We start from the raw sequence: 20907 nt of genomic DNA, 5'->3' as shown, positions 1-20907 counted from the left end.
CCTCAGTGACTTATGTATGCTGAGGTAGTGCAGAGCTCAGAGTAGGAGTGGAAATAAGGCAGTGGGAGCAGGTGAGCAGGTACAGGAGGAGCAGGAGAATGAGTGGTGACACAAGTATTGTTTTCAGCCTGTCTGTACACAATTGTTTCCCATGGGTTTGGAGAATGTGGTGCAGTTTACTCCCCACTCCAGCTTGCTCCTTTGTGTCTTGTTGCCTGTGATGTCTCATAGTTTCTCCTGCCATAAGGGTTGCTCATCCCTTTCTTCTGGTTACCCGCCCCACAAGAGCCACTGTTGCCCTGAGTACAAGCAGGGAGACAGAAGGATGTGTACAACCGTGAGTTGCCTGGACAGGCATCTCATTTCCTGTGAGTGGAGGGAAGCAGGAGGCCGAGCCCGGGGTTGCTCCTCATCGCTGTGAGGATGCGTCGGGTCAGGACATCCTGCTGGGCTCACGCGCTGCTTCCTCCTGGGCCTTGTGCCCAATTCTGTTGCAACTGAGCCCAGACCTGCTTCACCTCCTGCTTTGGGACTTCCCCCACCTGTGTCATGACTGGACTGGAGAACTGCAACCATTCACCATGCTGGAAGCATCTCCAGCAGAAGCAGGGCAAACAGGGAAGGTGAGGGAGAGGCCAGGAGCCGGCAGTGGGGGATGTTGGTCACCGCGTCAGGCCAACGACTCCGGCTCCGGGTTTTCGCTGCAGCTGCCTCGACCGGGCTCCGGCTCCGGTAATCCGCGCCCGGTTTTGCGCGCGGCTGCGCTGCCGTGTGGCGGCGGGGGAGGCTCCGGCTCCGTCCGGCGGGCGGGCGCGGATCCGGTGCCGGGATTTGCCCGGGGCCGGCTGGGGAAGTTGCCGAAGTTGTGCGGCGAGCGGCGGGGCCCGGCGCGTCCTTCCTGCGGCCCGGCCGGGGGCATGGAACAGCATGGCCGCGCGCCTCTCCCTGGCACAGGTAAGGGGCTGCGCGCCCGGCCCGGCCGCGGCGCCGCCGCCGCCGCCCGCTCCCGCCGCAGGCACGGCCGGGCGCCGCGGGGCTGCCCGGGGCCCGCGCTTTGTGCGGACGCCGCCCGCCCCGCAGCGCTGCCCCGCCGCTGTCAGGTGGCGGCGGGGCGGGGGTGTGTCCGTGTCTGCGGGAGGGAGGAAGGGAGGGAGAACGGCAGCGAGGGGAGGCGGGTGGGCAGCCCGGCGCCGCGACCCGGGGGTGCCACGGGCAGGGAACGGGTCCCGCCCGGCCGCAGGTGCCTCTGCCCGGGGCTGGGGAGACCCGGCCGGGGAGCGGCCCTGGGCGGGCGGGGCGCGGGGCTGCGCCGGCGGCGGTCACGGACCGTCTTTTGTCTCTGTAGGACTCGGGGCTCCGGGCTGGAGCCCAGCGAACCCCGTCCCGGGAACGCCGAGGGCGGGCGGACTCGGGGAGTGTTCGCGGAGGGGCTGAAAGGCGATAGCGCCGGGTTCAGGCGTCCGTGCCCGGTGCCAGCCCCGCGGGCACACCCGGCATCGTGCGGTTCTCCGGGGCAGCGAGACCATGGGCAGGTGACCCTGGGAGGGACAGACGAATTCCTTGTTTTAGCAGAAACCTGTCTCCGCAGATACTGCTTGCAGTATCGTTTTACCTTGGTTTTGGTGGGCCCCGTGGTGTGGGGACACTGTTGTCACATAGTGCCCATACAGGTGCCTTATAGTGAAGAGCTGTGCAGGTGCTGGCCCTAGAACTTGGAGAGACTGCACTGTCTCGTGTCACCTCACTTCACCTCAATCTTTGTTGCATTTTTTTCTGACAGTAGTGGAATCGCTTCATACAGGGTATTCTATACCGGTAGGATCATGTCTTACTCCCTAGAGGTGTGATAGCTAATGAGCGACACTTTTTGATACTTTTTAATTTCATTTAGCAGTGAGATGAGAAATTTCTATTCCAACCGGACATAAGGCTGAGGTGGGCCTTTTGGTTCACCCTCCTGGCTTGGGATGCTTCAATCTGATAGCCAGTTGTGACATTTACAGAAAGCAAAGCAGGTAAATGAGCTTAATGAATTGCTTAAGCACATGGAAGTAAACTTAAAAAGCTGGCAGCAAGGCTGCACAAGTTTGCAGTTACTTACCTAGTTGGCTTTTGAGAATATCAACCATTTCAAGGAAAGAAGGAGTAGTTCAGTGAAAAGGTGAGCAAATATGTGGAGAAAACAAATGTGTCTTAAAGAGTCTAAAGGTATAGAGTTATGAAGTATAGTACTTCTATGAAAGCTTGCTTTATATTAAAATGGCTAAGTTAGCATTGTCTGAGTCTCTTAATAGTCTTCAAGTAAATGAAAAAGCTTTAAACATCTCCTTATTGAAGGGAAAGAAGTTTCTCTGTCTCTTGATTTGGGGAGAGGAGTGCGGTGTCAGCTCTGGTGTGTTCTACAGCAAGACATTATTGCTTACAGGCTGTGTAATCCTTTCATTGTAGAATTTCTTTACTTTTTTGGTCACATGGATGGGGGACTAAATACAAATGTGATAATGTTGACAGAAGCAGAAAAATTGCCAGTATCCTTAAAACCATTGTGGCTGCAGCTTACAACAGTGGTTAAACTGAGGGAGATATTTCTGTGTGTTGACCATTTGTGTGGGGATTTCTTTTTTTGGCTTGTTTGTTTTTTCTTCTTGTGTTGCATAAGAATCATCTTAGGAAGTCAAGCAAGCCTGAAGATAATTCTTTTCAACATAGGTTCTAACATGTGGAATTTTGGGGTTATAAAAAGTCCTCACAAGTGTTGAAGTGTTCAGAATCTATTGAAGAGCATGAGGAAGTGAAAATGAGGGCGTGGGGGTGGGGAGTGCAGTGGTGGCTGCACCGAGATCAGTTACTGACAGCAGCAGTAAAGTTGTGCAGATCACTAAGATCTGCTCTAGGTCACTTGCAGAGAGCAGGAGGCACATGAACCTGCACTCAAACTCACTATTGGGTCTGATTTTCTCTTCCCCTTCCTGTGTTTGGTTTGACACTACTTTAGCATGGCTGGGACGTTGGGTATTTCCAACTGAGATGAGGGTATTTTCAGATGACTTTGCAGCTGCAATGTCTGAGAGGGCTGCACGTCCTTTATTTGCATATCAGAGCTGTAATTTCAGTAATTTGAAACTTTTCTGTGCTAATTGTATTATTTTCACTGATTAGTAAAAATACGTCAGGACTGTGTAGCTGTAGTGAAATTTATTACACCAAGTATGCTTGAACAAGGGTTGCAAACTAAGGTGATTATCTCCCCCTCCTCTCTCCCTTTAATAGTAAGTATCTGAAGTATGTTTTATCTCCCCATTTTGAACCCATTCTGCAACATCTTGTTGCCACTTGCGTTTGCTCAGTGAGTGTTACGGTCTGAGCATGACTGTGAATTTAATGTGGAACTTCTAAGGGAACTTCTACCACGGGAGTGTTTTGTTGTGATTGCCTTTAGTTTGGAAACAAGCAAAGAACAGCACGGAGAAGGAACTGACTGATCTCACAGATCTGTTGGAAAAGTCAAATTAAGCTATAACCAGTATAAGGGGTTGTATGTTTTGACCTTCCAAGGATGGTTGCTTATCAGACCAATTTCACATGGGGAATTTAGGAGAGGAAGAACAGAGAACTGAAGATGTGGAAAATGGATGTTGAGAATGGGGCAGAGGTGTTTCTTGAAAGGTGGGTTAATATGGACATTCAGTACCTTCTAGTTGCTCTTGAAAATTTAACTTGTGGTTTATTCTGAAAAGCTGGCTGTGATTGAAGGGGAAGCTCACGGCTCAGGGAAGCACTGTGAAGTCCACAGGAGGAAAAGGAAGATAACTTTGTGTTTGTCTTCCTGATGAAATGCTTTTTGTGAGAAATGTGGTAATTGTCTTGAAGTAGTTACGAGCTGCTTTGGTAAATGAGACAAAATCATGTAATATCAATTTGTATCCTAATTAGCTGCAAGTCTCATTTTAGACTTGAGTATTGTGTTGCAGAGTTGAGAATGCTGTGCTGTGTTTGTTGAAGGGAAACATGGAGTATTACACTGAGGCTGAGCTGGATGGATTCCTGTCTCATGCACACATTGCCAGGATTAAGGTCTTGTTACTGGAACACACAGGATCCAAATACTTGCAGTATGAATGATAACCTCACAATAATGCACATATTATGTATAATCTAGAGCCAGAGATCTTGAAGTCTCTGGCAAACTTCTGGTGTTTGTTTTTGGTTTTGTTTTTGTTTTTTTTTTAAGAAATCAGCAAAATTGTTAAATAAAGATCAGAGTCTAATTTTTAGTGGAATGAGGAACCTGTTGTTCCTCTTTCTGTCCTGCAGATGAAGAAACCAGAGCATCCATGTGTATATTTTAACCTGCATATGGAGGGGACTGACTGCTCCTAAAGCAGATAGAACCTAGTTTTTTTGGTTGGTATTGCATCCACCATGTTAGGGAGAAGCTGCCTCTAAAAAGGCAGTGTAGCTACTCTTTCATTTTGCACGGGCTTTGTTCAGTACTGATTAGAAGATGGTGGAGATTTTCTGTAGCAATTTGAAAATTAAATGGAACCATTTCTAATTATGCAGTGACAGACATCTCTGCAGAGAGAAGACAGCAGTTCTTGTGCCTGCTTCAGCTATTCAAGGGGAAAGAAAGTGTTCAATTTTTACATACTTGGTAATAATTGTATAGAAATTTATAGTAAATGTTTTCTTTACATTTCTTATTGCTGTAGGATATATTCCTGGTTATATAATTGAAAGTGGTAGAAAGCTTTACCCTGAAACACTTCAGCTAAGACAATAAAGCAATAGAGGAAAAAGACAGAAGTTGATTATTGTTTTGAAATGGCATTGTAAGGAAACCAGCTTGCCTTGAGTTTACCTGCTTTTTGGCTGGCTAACTACAGGAAGAACATTTAAGGCCAGATTGTGTCTTTTGGAAACTCTTAAAATGAGTCCTAGAGCTTTGTGTTGTGATAGAATATGGTATTTTAGATTTTAATCAGGATAGAATAGCTTGTTTCTCTCCTGATATCTCATTGGGGTTGGAAGGGAAAATTACTTTTGGCTTTCTCAATGGACAGCTTTTTTTTTTGTTTGTTTTTAAGCATTTTTGGAAGGAAGGTTTTGGCTGGAGGTGGTGGACAGACTGGTAATAGTATCTTATTACACCTAAATGCAAATGTGCCAGAGGCATGAAAACATGGGGATTGATTGACAACAGGAGATGAATAAGATGGGTGTCCCTGAAGGTGTTTTTTATTTCCTAGGTTATCATTCTGAAGTTCATAGGTTTGTATCAAAGGTTGTAATTACTACAACACACATTACCCTTATGAAGTGATCAGCTTTGAAATGGAGCCATAATAATGTCTATTTTTATACGCTGTGGAATCTGACCTTTTCTCCCTCCCATATTTTGTATTTAAAACAAGCTGAATTTACTCTGCAAATGGTTGTTACAAATCCCATAAAATGAATTTTGTCAGGTAAATTCTAAGGCAGCACTTGGAAAGGTGTTGAACTGTATTTTTTTTTCTTATCCCAGAAGAATATCCTAGATTATCTTTGCATTTGTTGGTTTATTGTGGGGTAAACTTTGAAGGAAAAACAAGTCTATTACTCGTAAAATAGTCTGAGAAACTTTTTTACTACTGTTACTCTATTCACAGGAAATTCCAGTTACTGCAGTCATACTGATGTTAAAATGAGTATTGGAAGCACTAATGAAGTAAAGACTTATTGGCTCATACTCTTAAGTACTGAATGAAAAGATTATTTGCACTTAGTGTTTCCATTGCAGGACTTCAAGATGTTTCCTGTCCAGGAGTGACAGTGATCAGTTTGGCTGTAATAAGGAGACATTTGGCTGAACAAAGGGTGACATTGGGCAAGAGGGATGGTGCACAGGAATCGATGGTTCCAGTGGATGCGCTGGCCAGCTCTGTTCTGCTTCTCTGCTCACTGCTTTAATTTTGTCCTGTGCCTAGACTTTTACATTGTCATAAAGCAACACTTAGTAAGTCAAATACTTGAGGATTTGGGAGAACTACCCCTGTAGGTTGCTGTGCAAAGTGTATCTGAGAGGGTAAATAAAACATGTGAGGTTTAGGTAACAAAATACAGCGTGCTGTGGAGTGCTAGAAAATGCTTGAAAGTTGTTTGTTGTACTGGTGTTGTGGCAGTCTGAGGGCTGCCAAAATTGAATATATTTTGTCAGGCTATTTTAAGGGATGTGTAACTCCATGCTTAGCTGATGGCTGAAATAATAAAAGTCTTTGGGTACCAGAGCAAAGTCACAGCAAGGTTAAGCTATAAAAATGGAGGTATTGCAGTGAATACCAATGATGGTTTCCCAGCATATGTAATTTTTCATGTCTGGCTGTGGGAGAGATATTTCCCACCTCCTAGTAATCAAATAAAACCCACCTCCTAGTAATCAAATAAAACCTTAACAGCTGTGTGTCCCTGTAGTTGCCCCCTCCTCCCAAACACCAAAAAACCCAAAACAACAAGAAGAAGAAAACCCACCAAAAAACCACCAAACAGAAAACAAAAAACCAGCTAGAAAATCAGAGGCTGAGTCTCTGGGGCAGTATACTTGCTGAACAAGCTCTGAATGGAAGCTCTACTATTATTTCTAGCTGTACTCTATAATTTGTCTTTTAGGACATTCAGGTGATCCTGCACACTTTCTGTAATTGCACAAGATCACACTAAATTAATTTCTACCAAACATCTTCTACTATCATAATATCCATTTACTACTATCATAGTATAATTTTCTGATAATCAGCACCTGTGAACATGGAGTAGTCAGCCAAAAGAGCAGCTGTTGGGAAATGGATGTGATGTTATTTAGCTGTCAACCATTTATACAATGTGTAGTAAAGGTTTTTACAAAATTGTGATCCACAATGCTGTTGGTTTCCATATTTCCATTTGAACGTCTAAATTTTAAATCCAGAGAAGTTACTTAGTTTTAGGATTCTGTTTGTACAAAGGTGTGCAAATCCTGGGGTTTGACATCATATTCCTCTTAACGGGGAGAATCTGGTTTTGGATGATATTTGAAGTTATGTGCTCTGGGCTTTTTTAGTAAGTATTGTGTAATTAGCTTGTATTATGCTCAGTTGTTCCCACAGGGTTTTCCCACTCTGAATTCTAGGGTTATCCTCTGCATAAATGCCTTTGGTTTAGGCAACATGTACTTCATGAAAGCAGGATCTGATTTTGTGCCTGTTTTTACATTGGGGAAGAGAGGTAACCTTAACACTTCATTTCTTGGCAGTCTGTTGGGAAAGGGTATTTAGTGTAGGCCAAGAGATATAGGTTTTGCATTGTTTCAGGTCTTAGATTTTTTAGTTTCTAAGAATAATTTAAAAATAAAGAAAGAACTTTTCCAAAGAAGCTGTTTGATCCTTGTCCTCTTAACTTTAGGTGAGCCCTGAATGTCTGGTAGAGGGCAGTGGAATGAAGGCAGAAGTTATCCCCAACAAGGGTTCAAGTTACAAAACCCAAAGTTAGAATATTATTCTATTTTAATGTGGTGCTGTTGCTGTGGGTTTAGTTTTGAATCCAGAGATTAATTTGGGTAACTGAAAATTTTACAGACTGGTTGCATATGACACTAAATTCTAAAGAATGATGCAGTGGACAGTGAAATAAAATTAAGTTCCTTTGTACTCTAATATTAGAGAGCACTTCCTAGCCTGAGTCGTTTCAGGTTTCTGCTTTTGCCCCTAGGCAATGTTGCCTAAGAGTTCCTGTTTCACACAGTCTCACCTGGTGACCTGGCTGAGGGAAATCTGATCTGGGGTGGTGTCAATGACTGCAAAACAAGAAGTCAGTCTTCTAAAAGTTACAGCACGAAGAGCTGTCCTAGCTCCTCATCATTGTACAGAATAAATCCTTAATGCTTCTTTGAAGACCAATGGAGTGTGTTTTATATCTTTATTATTTAGAGGGAAATTGAAGTCTGGCTCTCCAGGGCTCATTTTCTCTCTGTGTCTCTTTTCCAGCTATCGAGTGCAAATCCTGTGTATGAGAAATTCTATCGACAGGTATGTATATTCTGAAAGAACAGACCTCATTTGGATCTTAAAGAATTGATATTCTTTTTCTAGGGTCTCAGCCTGGCCAATAGTGTGTAAACAATAAAAGTTCAAGAAAAATTATAGTGCTTTAAAATGTATTTTTATAGTAGCTAATACTTAAGTCTGAGCTATATCAGTATAAATTTAATATTGGATGTAAGATGACCCTTATTTTTTAGGGAGCTGCCAGGTGTGTATGACATACATCACTTGACAGTTTTTATAGGCTGTGAGGTCTTGGGATGGAGTAAATTCTTTAAAATGATGTATTGATATGTTCTTGGTTACTTTTTACAAGTGAAGATGAATTTCTTGCATTTGTAGCTCAGTTAGCATCATGTAAGGCTTGATTCTCACTCAGAATATCCTCAGAGTTAATCACAGGATGTTGTAAGGAGCGAAATTTGGATAGAAGGCCACTGAATGCAAAAAGAATGCCTGTAGTTCTTGCAGCTTCACTCAACAGATGCAAATCTTTTGACTTTATGATGCAAAATAAAAAATACATATAAATAAAATATAAGAATATAAATTTTATTTATCAATTGCCTTCTATATTTGACCCAGCAATACCAAGGTGTCTTGATTCCTATGAATACAACTTTTTTTAAAAAATAGCTGTTTCACCTATTCTGGAGTAACAGTATTTTTTGTCGTGTACATAGTGTACTTTATTGTACAAATGTAATGTAAAAGCTTTCAAGGAAGTTAAACTACTTGGCTGTATAAAACAATTTAAAATAATTTTGTTTTGTAATACACTTGATCAGTAATTGATGAACCCTGTAAAATCCAACCTTATAGGAAGTTTTTTTTTTCCTTTGTGCAGCTGTTAATGGTCCTGTCTGTTTGTCCTAAGACAGGTTATGGTGTATATGGGCTCCTTATTTAGGAGCTTCTTCTGTGAGTCAACATCAGAATGTAAACTTATGCGCTGGGGAAGGGACAAGGCCATGATTTTTATCCATGCCCTATTTTTGGATTGTGCTTAGAAGATTAGTCCCATTATCAAGTACAAAAAACAGCAGTTCAAGTGTATCAGCCTATGATGCCTGAAGTCTGAGCTTGCCATTGTACTTTAATAAGGGATTTTTCTCCACTGCAGGAGAGCAGCAGGTTTGAAATTGCTAAACAAGAAGAGAGAGTTTACCTTGATCTAAGTTCAAATGGCTCCTGGTAGCTGAAGGAGATAGTATCACCCTCAGAAAGTTTTCCTTCAGATGGACAAATCCACTGTGTGTTTATCTCTGGGCATTGGATTAAAAACCTTAGGAGAGTCCCTTATAATGAGATATCATTATAAGGGCACAAGAAAAGGCTGGGAACTGATCGTTCTGCACATCCTAGCTCAGCTCTGACTCTCACTGTCAGGTGCCACCTTTGCCATCTGCCTCTCTCTTCCTCCTGACTGCAGTTGCTCAAAAAACTCGGATAGAGGAACTGAATTGAAGCACAAATGTGGTACTGGTTGCTAAGTCAGTGTCTTCCATTTGTTGGAATACATAGCCTAGAGAAACGAGAGCACTATTTGTTGTCCAGTGGTTTCAGTTGTGTACAGGAACTGGGATTCCTTAAACATGATGTTACTGTTAGTGAAGTGGTGCCAGTGGATTTGTTTTCCAGAGGATTATTTTTCTGACTTGCTCAGATGAATTCTTTGCTGCAAGGATTTTTCCTAAAGAGGAGCTTTCAAACGTGTCTGAAGACTTTCAGTTCCACTAGGGAACTTTTCTCTTCCATTCCTCAGATAAGGAGATGTCAGCTTTCAGAACAGAAATTCAGAGAGACATTTCCCACTTTGTCTTATGGTGCTGGTGGAGTGTGCTTTTATATGAATAAATTCATCACCTGGAACAGGGCTGATGCTGAGTACACTTTCAGTTCTATCACAAACTTAAAGGAATTCATCTGGCAAAAGGTGTGTTGTGAAATGGGTGTAAATCCTGCCCTTTGTACTTAGAATGAGATTGGAACCTCAGCCTTTCAATAGGCACTCTTTTCTTTCAAATAAATATTTTTCTGTTTAACCTTTCATAGACTGACTCAAAGCAGGGTGAGGTTAAAGGATAAACTTAAATAACTGTCATAAAGCACTAGGAAATTACTTAATCACATGATGCAGTGCAGCAGGGAAGCAGTGCTGAATTCTTGATGAGTCCTGAACTGAAGCACTTCTCACTGTGACCTTCTGCCCTAATCACAGCAGGTATATGTTTGTAACTTTTGGTAATTCCTGGTGCTACAAGAGACAGGCTGTAACAAGGGGGTTGTTGGCTGATGTAGCTGTGGAAACTGCTTCTTACACATCAGGGGAAAAGCTCTGCCAAGCTGGTGTATAATTGACAAACACCAGCAATCATCCAGTGCAATAATCAAACATAAGTAACCCCACCCCAGCATTCAAGACTCAGTAATTTGTAAAGAAATTGAAATCGGCCCTTTAAAAAAAATAGTTACTAAGGGTTTGATAATTAATTGTACAAAAAGAAACTAGTATCAGTGTTGGGTTAAGTAAGAATCCTGCTTAAATCCCTTAAAGTCACCTTCCTCTGGCTTGGACTTGGGGAACTAAAAACTAAACACAGCTGATACTGTGGTGTTCTGTGACTTTCTTGAAGGAGGAATGCTAGGCTGGAGGTTTTCTGAGTGGATGCCAAGATTGTTGTGTTACATGCAAGGTCGACTCCACTATTTAAAAGGGGGTTTGATGCACTGTCTTGGCAGCTTTGTGCCTATAGATGAACAGCTCTCCCACATCTCAATTAGCCTGACTGCTGGACTGTACTGTTTGCAACATTATTGCTCTGATCAGGGCATTCTCAGTTACAGGAAAAACCCTCTCCTAATTAAAATCATCCTGGTTATGTTAAAAACAATAGATGTTTTCACTTTCGTGTTAAATTACAATTTGGGGATTTCAGAGTGTTTTGTTCCCTTTCAGAAGTATCTACAGACAACTGCTGCAGCATTCTTTCCAAATGATAAATTCCCCACAGTCTTTCAGGAGCCAGCTCTAATCCCATCTTGGGAAGCTGTTAGCTTTGAGCACCTTGTGTGTGCTGCAGCTGTGAACTTGGGCAGTTGGTCTTGTGTTCCAAACACAATATTGAATACGGCCTTTGTTTAAACACAAAGCTGTGAGACTGGAAATGGTGTGGTTGTCATCATCACCTTACCTGTGGGGTGCAGTAGGGCTGACAGTCTGAATTGACTGAAGATACCCTTAGTCCTATTTTCCATACTGTGCCCTTTTTAAGAATCCTTTTCTTTAGGCTCTCAAGGACTCTCAGCTTTTCCTCTATTTCCCTTGCCTTTACATCACCATGTAGGTGATGTAAGTTTTCCTTCTTTCATTTCCCACTTGAAAAGATTTAGTTAAAAACTTGAATAACTCTCTATTTTAATGATCTCTCTATTGATCCAGGGAGAAATGCATGCTGCTTGGTATTCTGCCAGAATCACCAACTTCTTCACTGTGTAAATAAGTTTCACTTTAGGGAGTATTTCCCTCTGCTGTGGTGGTGAAGGTATCTTCAAAGTAGAGCCTTCTTTTTCAGACCCTAAGAGTAATGAATACAGAGCTGGACAATGAAATGTAATCAAGCCCTGGAATTCCCTGTTCTTAAAAATCACATGTTTTTATGGCATCAAGAAGAAAAGCCTGTGATTAGGAGAGGCTAATTAGATAGGTTCAGAAGATTGTCCTCAAAGTGACTGTTAACTTGAGCATTCTTCTTCAGTAGCTTTTTGAGAACCTGTGTAAAGAGATGGCATCAATTCAAAAGCCAGTTTGTGATGTGAGGATTTTTTTTCTCCCCCAGGTTGATTCTGCTAATGCTGGACGAGTATTAGCTTCTGATGCAGCTGTTTTCTTGAAAAAGTCTGGATTGACAGATTTGGTACTTGGAAAGGTATTTAATGGCGATTTAAAAAATTATTTAATTATCCTGTCTTCTTGCTTCAGTTAGTATTCTGTTTAAATTGAAATACTTAGTAGTACTACAGGATACGTGACCTTCCCTAACTTGTTTTCAGTTTTCTATCCAATAGTTCCAATAATTTCTATCCAGTCATGGAAATTATTGCAATATTTAAATTTGTCATCACAATTACGCGCTTTCATGAAAGTTAAGACATGAACTTTCCTCCAAGAGTCCATTATAAATGGAGGGAGGACTTGCCAGCTTCCTCTGAAGTGCTGTGAACCCTTTATTGTGTTTATGTTTCAGATTTGGGACCTAGCTGATACTGATGGCAAAGGTATCCTGAACAAACAGGTATGATTATTTATGTAGTATATGCCTCCAACCATTACCCAGCCTTGAAACAAGATGAAAGTTGAAATTTTTGGTTCAGGAAAGCAGTTTTTCTAACAGATTTTTTTCTAATTTTGACTGGCTATGTAATTCCCATTTGAGTGGAAGCTACAATAAATTAAACAGCCTTCAGCTGCCTCATCAGCTTTTCTCCAGGTTGTAAAATGGGCTGATGTGTAGCTGTGCAAAAATTTGCTGAGGAGTAATTTAAGGTTTAGTGTACTGCATTTACAAAGAAGGTGACTTTTTCCTCAGAATCTTGTAGGAAACAATGAAAAATTAAAATTCTTGTAAAATCTTCAAAATTATTATTAAGTTTGGTGGACTTGACATTGCTACATTCTGTTTGGAGTTGTCCTTCCCAAGCTGTGGCAATGAGCAGTGTGGGGACAAAATTTACATCTCAGTGGTGCTACCCCAAGTTCTAATGTGTGTTGCTGTTTGATTTGAAATATAAATAACAGTCCATGAAGAGGGAACTGCTTCTTCCCATGGTAGGAAGAGGAGGAGATTGTAATGTCTACCAAACAATTTTGGGGTTTTTTGGACTTCTTTTGGTTCATTTTTCTGTGTTTTTCTACTCCATTAACCATTTGTGGGATCAGCTCAGTTCCTCCAAGATAAACAGCTGCAATTACACTTCACATTTTCACTGTCCTGTTATAGAAGAACTGAGTGCTGAGGACTGACTACACTGGCCAGGAAGTTACTAAATTCTTGGAAAATTAATTGCAAACTTTTTCTTACTGGAGGAATCCAGCATTTGCTGGCTGCTGCTTTCTGTCACTTTCTGAACCCTTTTGAAGCCACTTTTCATATATATAGTAATACTAGAGAAGCTCTTAATTCTTCTGAAATTTTACTATCTTTTAAAATTATATTTTCATATATAATATATATTTTAATGTATAATATATACTTTCATATTATAAACCCTTCAAAATTTCTTTTTTATTCCATGTAGGAATTTTTTGTGGCTCTTCGACTTGTAGCCTGTGCACAGAATGGATTGGATGTTTCCCTGAGTAGTCTTAACTTGCCTGTTCCTCCACCAAGATTTGTAAGATTTCATTTTTAATTGAACATATTATTAAGAACTGCTTTTAAGTGAAAATTTAGGGAGGTTTGGTATAAATACCAAACACTTCAGAGGGTGATGTTGTAGGGCAATGGGGCCCTACAACAGGGAAAAAATCAAGCAACATGGCATAAGCTGCCACATGTTCTAGTGGGGATTTGAATAAAAAATTGTGTATAATTTAGAGATATGTGGTATTTGTTCTATTAGTGTTGTCCTTAATGGGATAAACATTTTAAATTTTGTGCCCTAAATTTTGGTATGAATGACTAAAATGCAGTTCTGGCTTTGAGAAGCAGCTTCTCAAATAAGGGGGTGGTTTTCCAAAGTGAGAATCACGTCTCTTTTAATGTGTCTGCTGGTTTTTTTGCCTTGTTTTTCCTTAGACTGATACTAGTAGTCCTTTGCTACTCAGTGGAACAGCATCAAGTGATCTACCATGGGCTGTAAAGGTAAACTAAATATTAGCTGTTACCTAGAACTGTTTTCTGGTTTGCAGGGAAACCTGTCTTAGAAAAATCTAATGCTACATTTCTAAAGTATAATAGTTACCATTCCTGTCAAATTAGTAATTGGGCTAATAGACCTAATTTAATAAGAACACTTGACTCTTGGGAAATCTCTTCATGTTTAGAAATCTAAAATAAAGGAAAAAAAAAAGGGTTGTTACATGAAGCCATGAAAATAATTTAAGAAGAAGTCTCACAGGGTTTTGATGAGTCTCTGACTAAAAATAGTATCTTTTTGATGTTTTCTTATAAGCATCAGGAACTGCATTGTGTATTTTTTTTAAAAAGTTAACACTTTTGGAAGAACTTCTGCTTCTTAGGCTATGAATGTGACTGTTTGTGTAAGTAATACTTTTCTTCTGCCCCTGCAGCTGGAAGATAAGGTCAAGTATGATTCTATTTTTGACAGCCTAAATCCAGTGAATGGACTATTGTCAGGGGAAAAGGTGAAACCTGTGCTCCTCAACTCAAAACTGCCAGTGGATATCTTAGGACGAGTAAGAATATCTTTCTTCTTAATTGTCAGTTCACAAGTAATACCTGTGCTGCTTTCAGCAATACCTGTTTTTCAAATTGAAGATTTGTGGTAATGAGCCTAACTAGTAAATAAGATCTGATGGAGTGTGACTTTTGAACTGAAAAACAAAATTTCTTTTGCTATTTGGATAGATCACCTCCAGCTGCAGTTTATCAGTTATGTGTACTCTTTAACACTTGGGTCAGGCAGGGTGCCTCTGTCTCCAGCTTAAGAATCTCTCTGTTTTTGTGTGGTTTATGTGAATTTACATTGCTCACTGCAAACTAATGCTGTTAATAGAACTTGAGCTATGGTGGAGGGAAGCTGTTCTCATGTTTGTTTTTAATGAGGTTTTAAGTAGGAAACTGCTGCAGTTGAGTCAAAGATGCCTATATTCTGCTTTTTATTGGTAGGTGTGGGAGTTGAGTGATATTGACCGTGATGGAATGTTGGATCGAGATGAGTTTGCAGTTGTAAGTATCTTCTGCCTCTTGGGATTTTGAAAGCCTGATGGCAGGGTTTAAAATAGATGCGCTGTGTATTAATTTCTGACTGTGTGGTTCATTTATTATCTTTATTCAGAGTCCCTAATCAAGTTTTAGTGCTGTTTAATGTTTCTGTCAGTTTGTTGAATGTGTCTCAGTACACAGCAGTAACTTTCTTTGTAGGTTATATGAGCCATTAAGAACTGACACCTGAGATCTGCTGTCCCATGAGACAGAGTTTGCACTGAGTTTTACCTTAACCTTCAGTATTTGTAGAACTTGAATGCCTCAAGGTATCCTTGAGGAAAGTTTGTAGTAAAGTAGTAGAAAGTTTGCATTAAGTTAGAATTTTAACACTCTTAAACCCAGGACTGATGAAATAATGTAAGTGTTAAATTAGAGATGGCCACAACAAAATAATTAAATGCTAAGTGGAGCAATTTCTGGGAAAATGGTAATAAAATAAAGTGTTTGAAGTCTTCTCTCAAATAAAATTCCACAAGTACTGGCACAAGCTTGGAAAATTACTTTAATGTTCTAAAAGATACTGAACTTCACTTGCTAAGCACTGATCCTCAAAAGAAAGTGGTAATGAAAAACACAATTTAGAAGGCAATGAGCTGTATTAATCGAGGGGCTTGTGGAGCGGCAACAGAATGAAAAAAAATGCTACAAAGTTATTTTTTAATTAATTCTTTAGAAGTCTCTCTACATATATATATATATTTCTAATATATTTACATCCACACACCTTTTTTTTTTTGTTGTTCAGGCCATGTTTTTGGTATACTGTGCTTTGGAGAAAGAACCAGTGCCAATGTCCTTGCCTGCAGCTTTGGTGCCACCATCCAAGAGAAAACCTCTCAGTGTTCCAGGAGCAATGCCATTAATACCATCTTCAACCAAAGAGTCTCATCAGTCCTTGCCACCTGTGGGCATTTTAGCTGCCAAAACACCATTAACACAGGTACAGTTCTGAAGTTACTGGGGATTAGAAGGTTTCTGCTCTTGGCTCTGTGCTTCAGAGACTGCCTGTATGAAGAGACTTGATACAGGTTTTTAGTTTGCTTCTTGCCCTGTTGGTTGGTTTATGGAGGCTGATGGGAAGACCAGATGGAGAGGTGTAAAATTTACCCTGTTTTACTTTTCCTAGATGCCTTTATATATAAACAATGATTGGATAAAAATATTGCTTACTCCAGATTTTGAAGATATTTTTAGAACAAATTATTTCAAGCTCAAAAAAAAAAAAAAAGGTGGTCCAGGTACACATCTGCAGAGCACAAGTTTTCTGGATGAAGACTGATTGGAATATAGACACCTTCTTAAAACAGATTGTGGCATGTATGTGTTTGCATGTGTACAATTTGGAGAAGACATAAATTAAAATTGAATAGATAAATGCAAGCAATGGGAAAAAAACACAAAAGGTGCAGCACATCCACCTAGACACAGGAGATTTGATTTTTGTTCTGAATGTGGTTATTGGGCAACTTGATGCCTCTTACCCTCCCCAGGCATCTTATTTACTCCTCATCATTTTAGAGTTCAGAAGTTGGGAAATGTCTTTCCAAGTAGCTTATATATAACTTGTTATATTCAAAATAAGAGAAAAAAATGATAAGGGTATTTAAGGTAAGAACTGTGGTACTTAATGCAGCTTGGACATTTGGGTGCCCTTATTTGAATTATCAGTAAGAAACTGGCATCTTAATTTTGGAGGTGCCAAGGTTTTAACCTGGAAATTTACTTGCCTTGAGGGTAAGTCTTGCTGTATGTATTGCAAAGCAGTGCCATTCTGGGTGAGTTTGTATACAGCACCATTTGGGAGTCATCTGTTAATTGTCTGTGTGCACTGAAATTAACTAGTATCCATACATGCACTTGAAGCTGTTCTCACTCAAAAAATCCCAGACATCTTTGTATTAGCTGGATGTTGTGAAAGACTGCTCAAGTAACAGAAGTGGCTCTAATTCCCATCTTTACCTTGTTCAGATATAAATTCTTCAGTTTAAAATATGCCCAACTATTAACAACCTGGGCTTGAGCAGCTCTCCGGTCCCTCCAGCTAAAGCTTCCCAGCTCTGTAAAGGGGAATAAAATTGATAGAGCCAGACAGTCAGCAGGACTCTACTGAGCACAGTGATGAGGGAGGAGATCCAGCCTCCAAGAAATGTCTTTGTTGTACAGGCAAAGGGGCAGAGCAGCACCAGCACCCTGGGTGCTTTACGGAGAGAAATGCTTCTGCTTGTCCAGTTGCTTGAGGATCTCTGCATGTCTGTTTAGGAGGATAAAACTGGTTCATGAATTAGGCACCTGTATCACTTTTTTAAAATCTGTGCTGTAATCCTTGAATTATGTAAGTCTGAACTGGAAACAGAACTTACCTGTATCTTAGTGTTGTGGTTTTGGTTTTTTCCCTTCCATCCTCAACCCCCTTCAGTGGGTTGTATCGCCTGCAGACAAAATTAAGTACGATGAGATCTTTGTGAAAACTGACAAGGACATGGATGGATTTGTGTCAGGTGTGGAAGCCAGAGAACTATTCCTGAAAACAGGACTGCCTTCTGCTCTCCTTGCACATATCTGGTAGGTTTTTTTTTCCTGTGACAGCTGTGTAGATGATGGCATAGTTCTCACTCCCTGCTATGCTGGCATTTCTGAAAGTGGCATTTCTGTATATAATAGCATGGCCTTTGTATAACCAGTGGTAACTTACTTGCTTCTGCTCTGGGACAGAAATGTGTGGAAATCAGGTTTATGCCTGAATACAGACTGTTACAAATGCTGCACTTCAGCTATCCCAGTGTATTTAAGAACCACATCATTACAGGTGTCTGATCACTGATCCTACTCATGTACGAGGAAAGGGAATTGTTTCTATAAAAATTGTTAGCATGCAAGATTTATGTCCCATCTCATTCTACAACATGTCTTTCCTTACAGCTATGCATTCATTTGGCATTATTCATTACAGAAATGCCTTCATTGCACTCAATGCTTTTTAATTCTTTCTGTGCTATGAGCTGTTGCCAGGCACACTGATAGGAACAACCTTTTTTTTCCCTCCAAGTTATGGTTAACACAACTGCTAATTTAGGAAAATCAGGAAAATGTAAATAAACTTATGTTGGTTCTGAAAGTGTTGCTAGTGACCTACAGCCCTGGTTGTGCTTTGCACCAGAGCACAGGGCCTCAACATGCAAAGTGAAAGTGGCTGTGTGTGAGTGATGTTTCCTATGCCTTTAGTTTTGTTTCAGAAGAGGAGATACACCCTAGCAATTTTCTCATTTGTAAATGACAGCAACTACACTAAATAGGGCTGTACTTGGAGAAATGAGGATTTTTTTTTTTATTTCATGTACATCTCTGTACAGGGCTCTCTGTGACACCAAGGACTGTGGGAAGCTTTCAAAGGAACAGTTTGCTTTGGCTTTCCATTTAATTAATCAGAAGTTAACAAAGGGCATTGATCCTCCTCAGGCTCTGACTCCAGAGATGATTCCACCTTCAGACAGGGGTGTCAATTTACAGAAGGTAAGGATGGGTTTGGCATTTTTGATGTACATCTCAAACAAATAATGTTAATTTCAAAGGCTACGCAAGAAGCAACCTCGAGTGCTGGCATACCTTAAATTTATCATAATATCAGGAAGAAAACAAATCTTAGGTGCAAAGAATTGACAAAAACCTTCCATCCATATTTCAAAATGAAGCTGTCATTTATTACACCTGCCAACCAAGCAGAGAGATCTTATGCTGGGAGAGCATTATTTTCTCTTTTGTAAGAATAAGCCTTCTACTGCCATTTTAAAGAAATTTGAGTTTCCATCTGAAGTGACATGCACAAGTTCAGTGCTTTTCTCCTAATGTGTCCAGTTACCTTTTTTACATCAATCTTTTTTAATAAGCTTGGAAACAATGTGAGCTAAAGGTTTAGAGTTATTTAAAGTTTTGAAAGTAAATAGTCCTCCATTTTATACCTCACAGATTGTTTAGACATCTCCATAGTCTATTGGTTGCCATCTATCTTAATCCAGCAGTTAGCTGTACCTCAGCAGTTCAATTTGTAGCTATCAGAATGGTAGAGGTCATCACAAATTCTTACATATTTTACACATCATGAAGTCTGATGTGAATTACCTTTTCTTGGTTGTGCAATACATTGACCTAATTCTACAACTTTCTTAAACAGAATGAAAAATTCACACCCAGAAAAATGAAACTCAAAATTTGGCACTACTTTTTTGAGTTTCTGTAACTGGTATCTAATTTGTTTTTACATTCTGCTTTTAAAAAGTAATTGCTTTATTTGCAAATCTACTAATCTTTTTTGTATGTTTGCTTTCCTTTCTATGTCTCTTTTCTAGTTTGGACTGTTTTTTCCATTCTGCACCACTCTGCTTTTCATCCTTATTATTCTGTCAGTTTGTTAACTCTGCTTTCTCAAGGTTAGAGAAACTTTGCTTTTCTAATATTTACTGTCTGTTGGTTTAATAATGAACATCCTCCTAAGACTCTCACATAGTCATGAATGAGCTCAGCACTTCTCTCAGGTGTCACCGTGTGTTGCAGCTCAAGTTCTGCTGATTTCCAGTGTTGTTCATCCAGAGTAACCTCAAGGTTCTCCCTTGAGCCCAGACCTCTGGGGCAGCTCCTGTGGGCTGCTTAAACTGAAAACAGAAAATGCTGTGTCTTCCTGGTGAAATTGCAGGGGAAGTGGTGACAGAGTAGTAGCCCAATGTGGCATTTGGCAGTTGTCATTAGGATTGATACCCACGGGTTTACTGAAGATATCAACGAAAATTGAATGATTAGAAAGCATTAGATGTTGGTTACTGCTGTTCTGTGGATGTAAATTGATTTCATCAAAGACATCAGTGTGATTTTTTTTCATTACTAACTTAAGTGATGAGTAAGAACATTGTGTAAGAAGGTAAGTTAGCTTTCAACTAGCTCTGTAAATCCTGAACAAGAGGGTTTTTTTTACTAAATTGAGCTGAACCTTTAGCTCATTTTGAGCTTTTTTCAAAAGAGGTGTTGTCTTGTTGATATGAAAGAACTTTTTGTCTAAGATTATTGCTCAAGATTTGAACTCAAAGGATTGAGTCAGTTGGCAGAGATAGGCCTTTTGCTGGTTTTCTTGATGTGGTGTGGCATACATGGTAAAAAGAAAAACCCAAAACACCAACTTAGGCTTCATCTTCTGAGTTGATCCATACAAAGGTGATAGCAGAAATATCAGTAAGTAAAATGGTATTCCATCGTGTTGCTGTGTTTCCTGACCCAGAATTGTTTGTAGTCACCACTTGCATGACAAGCCATAAAAATTAAACTTTTATGTAAGGTCCTCTGAAAGAATTTTGATGGGAATTTCCTTTTACTATGACTTTGAGCTAAAAACTGGAGGTGCTGTTTTGCATGCATGTTGCAGTGTAGTAATGGCAGCCTATGGTTCTAACTTGTCCTTGTTAATATTGAAGCTAAAAAATGTTGGCTTTTATGTTCCTGCCCCCAACCACTTCTCCTGAGCAATCAAAAATAAGATTGACCTACATTTTCTTCAAGTTTGATGCTGGCATTAGTGTGCAGAATTTCTTTAACTGGTGAAAGAAGGAAGCCTGGAATTGTTTTTTTTGTTTTTTTTTTGTTTTTTTTTTTTTTAATTCCCAGCTCATACCATTTGTGCTAGTAAAATATGCATGGATAGTCTGTTGCTGAATAATACTCTCAGCCACAGTGTGCTCACAATTTAGGTGTTCATAGCTCTTGGTTTTTTTCTTCCCCAGAGTATCCATTTAAGTAAGCACATAGTTAATATTATCTTGCTTTATCTGTAGAGAAACATAAGCATTTAAAAACTTTTGTGTTATTTTGGGGGTATCACTTGCCTTTTAAAATTCTATGTATACATTTGTCCTTGGAGT

General features: G+C 40.1%; 1 protein-coding gene across 5 annotated transcripts in view; it reads left to right on the top strand.

Moving 5' to 3' along the window:
• Positions 1-853: 853 nt before the first annotated feature.
• Positions 854-20907, top strand: part of EPS15 (epidermal growth factor receptor pathway substrate 15) — a 47674-nt gene continuing 27620 nt past the window's right edge. For all 5 annotated transcript variants that reach the window (XM_053985197.1, XM_053985196.1, XM_053985200.1 and 2 more), the window contains exons 1-11: positions 854-954; positions 8001-8042; positions 11897-11986; positions 12305-12352; positions 13356-13451; positions 13856-13921; positions 14350-14475; positions 14909-14968; positions 15753-15947; positions 17424-17569; positions 18358-18517. In XM_053985197.1, coding sequence (XP_053841172.1) covers positions 928-954; positions 8001-8042; positions 11897-11986; positions 12305-12352; positions 13356-13451; positions 13856-13921; positions 14350-14475; positions 14909-14968; positions 15753-15947; positions 17424-17569; positions 18358-18517 — 1056 coding nt within the window. In that variant the 5' untranslated portion in view covers positions 854-927. The remainder of the gene's footprint in view (positions 955-8000; positions 8043-11896; positions 11987-12304; positions 12353-13355; positions 13452-13855; positions 13922-14349; positions 14476-14908; positions 14969-15752; positions 15948-17423; positions 17570-18357; positions 18518-20907) is intronic.

The sequence above is a fragment of the Vidua macroura genome, chromosome 9 (assembly GCF_024509145.1).
Source record: "Vidua macroura isolate BioBank_ID:100142 chromosome 9, ASM2450914v1, whole genome shotgun sequence".
Lineage (NCBI taxonomy): Eukaryota > Metazoa > Chordata > Aves > Passeriformes > Viduidae > Vidua > Vidua macroura.
Note: the sequence above shows the minus strand (reverse complement) of the source record. Positions and strands in the feature narration are given on the sequence as shown.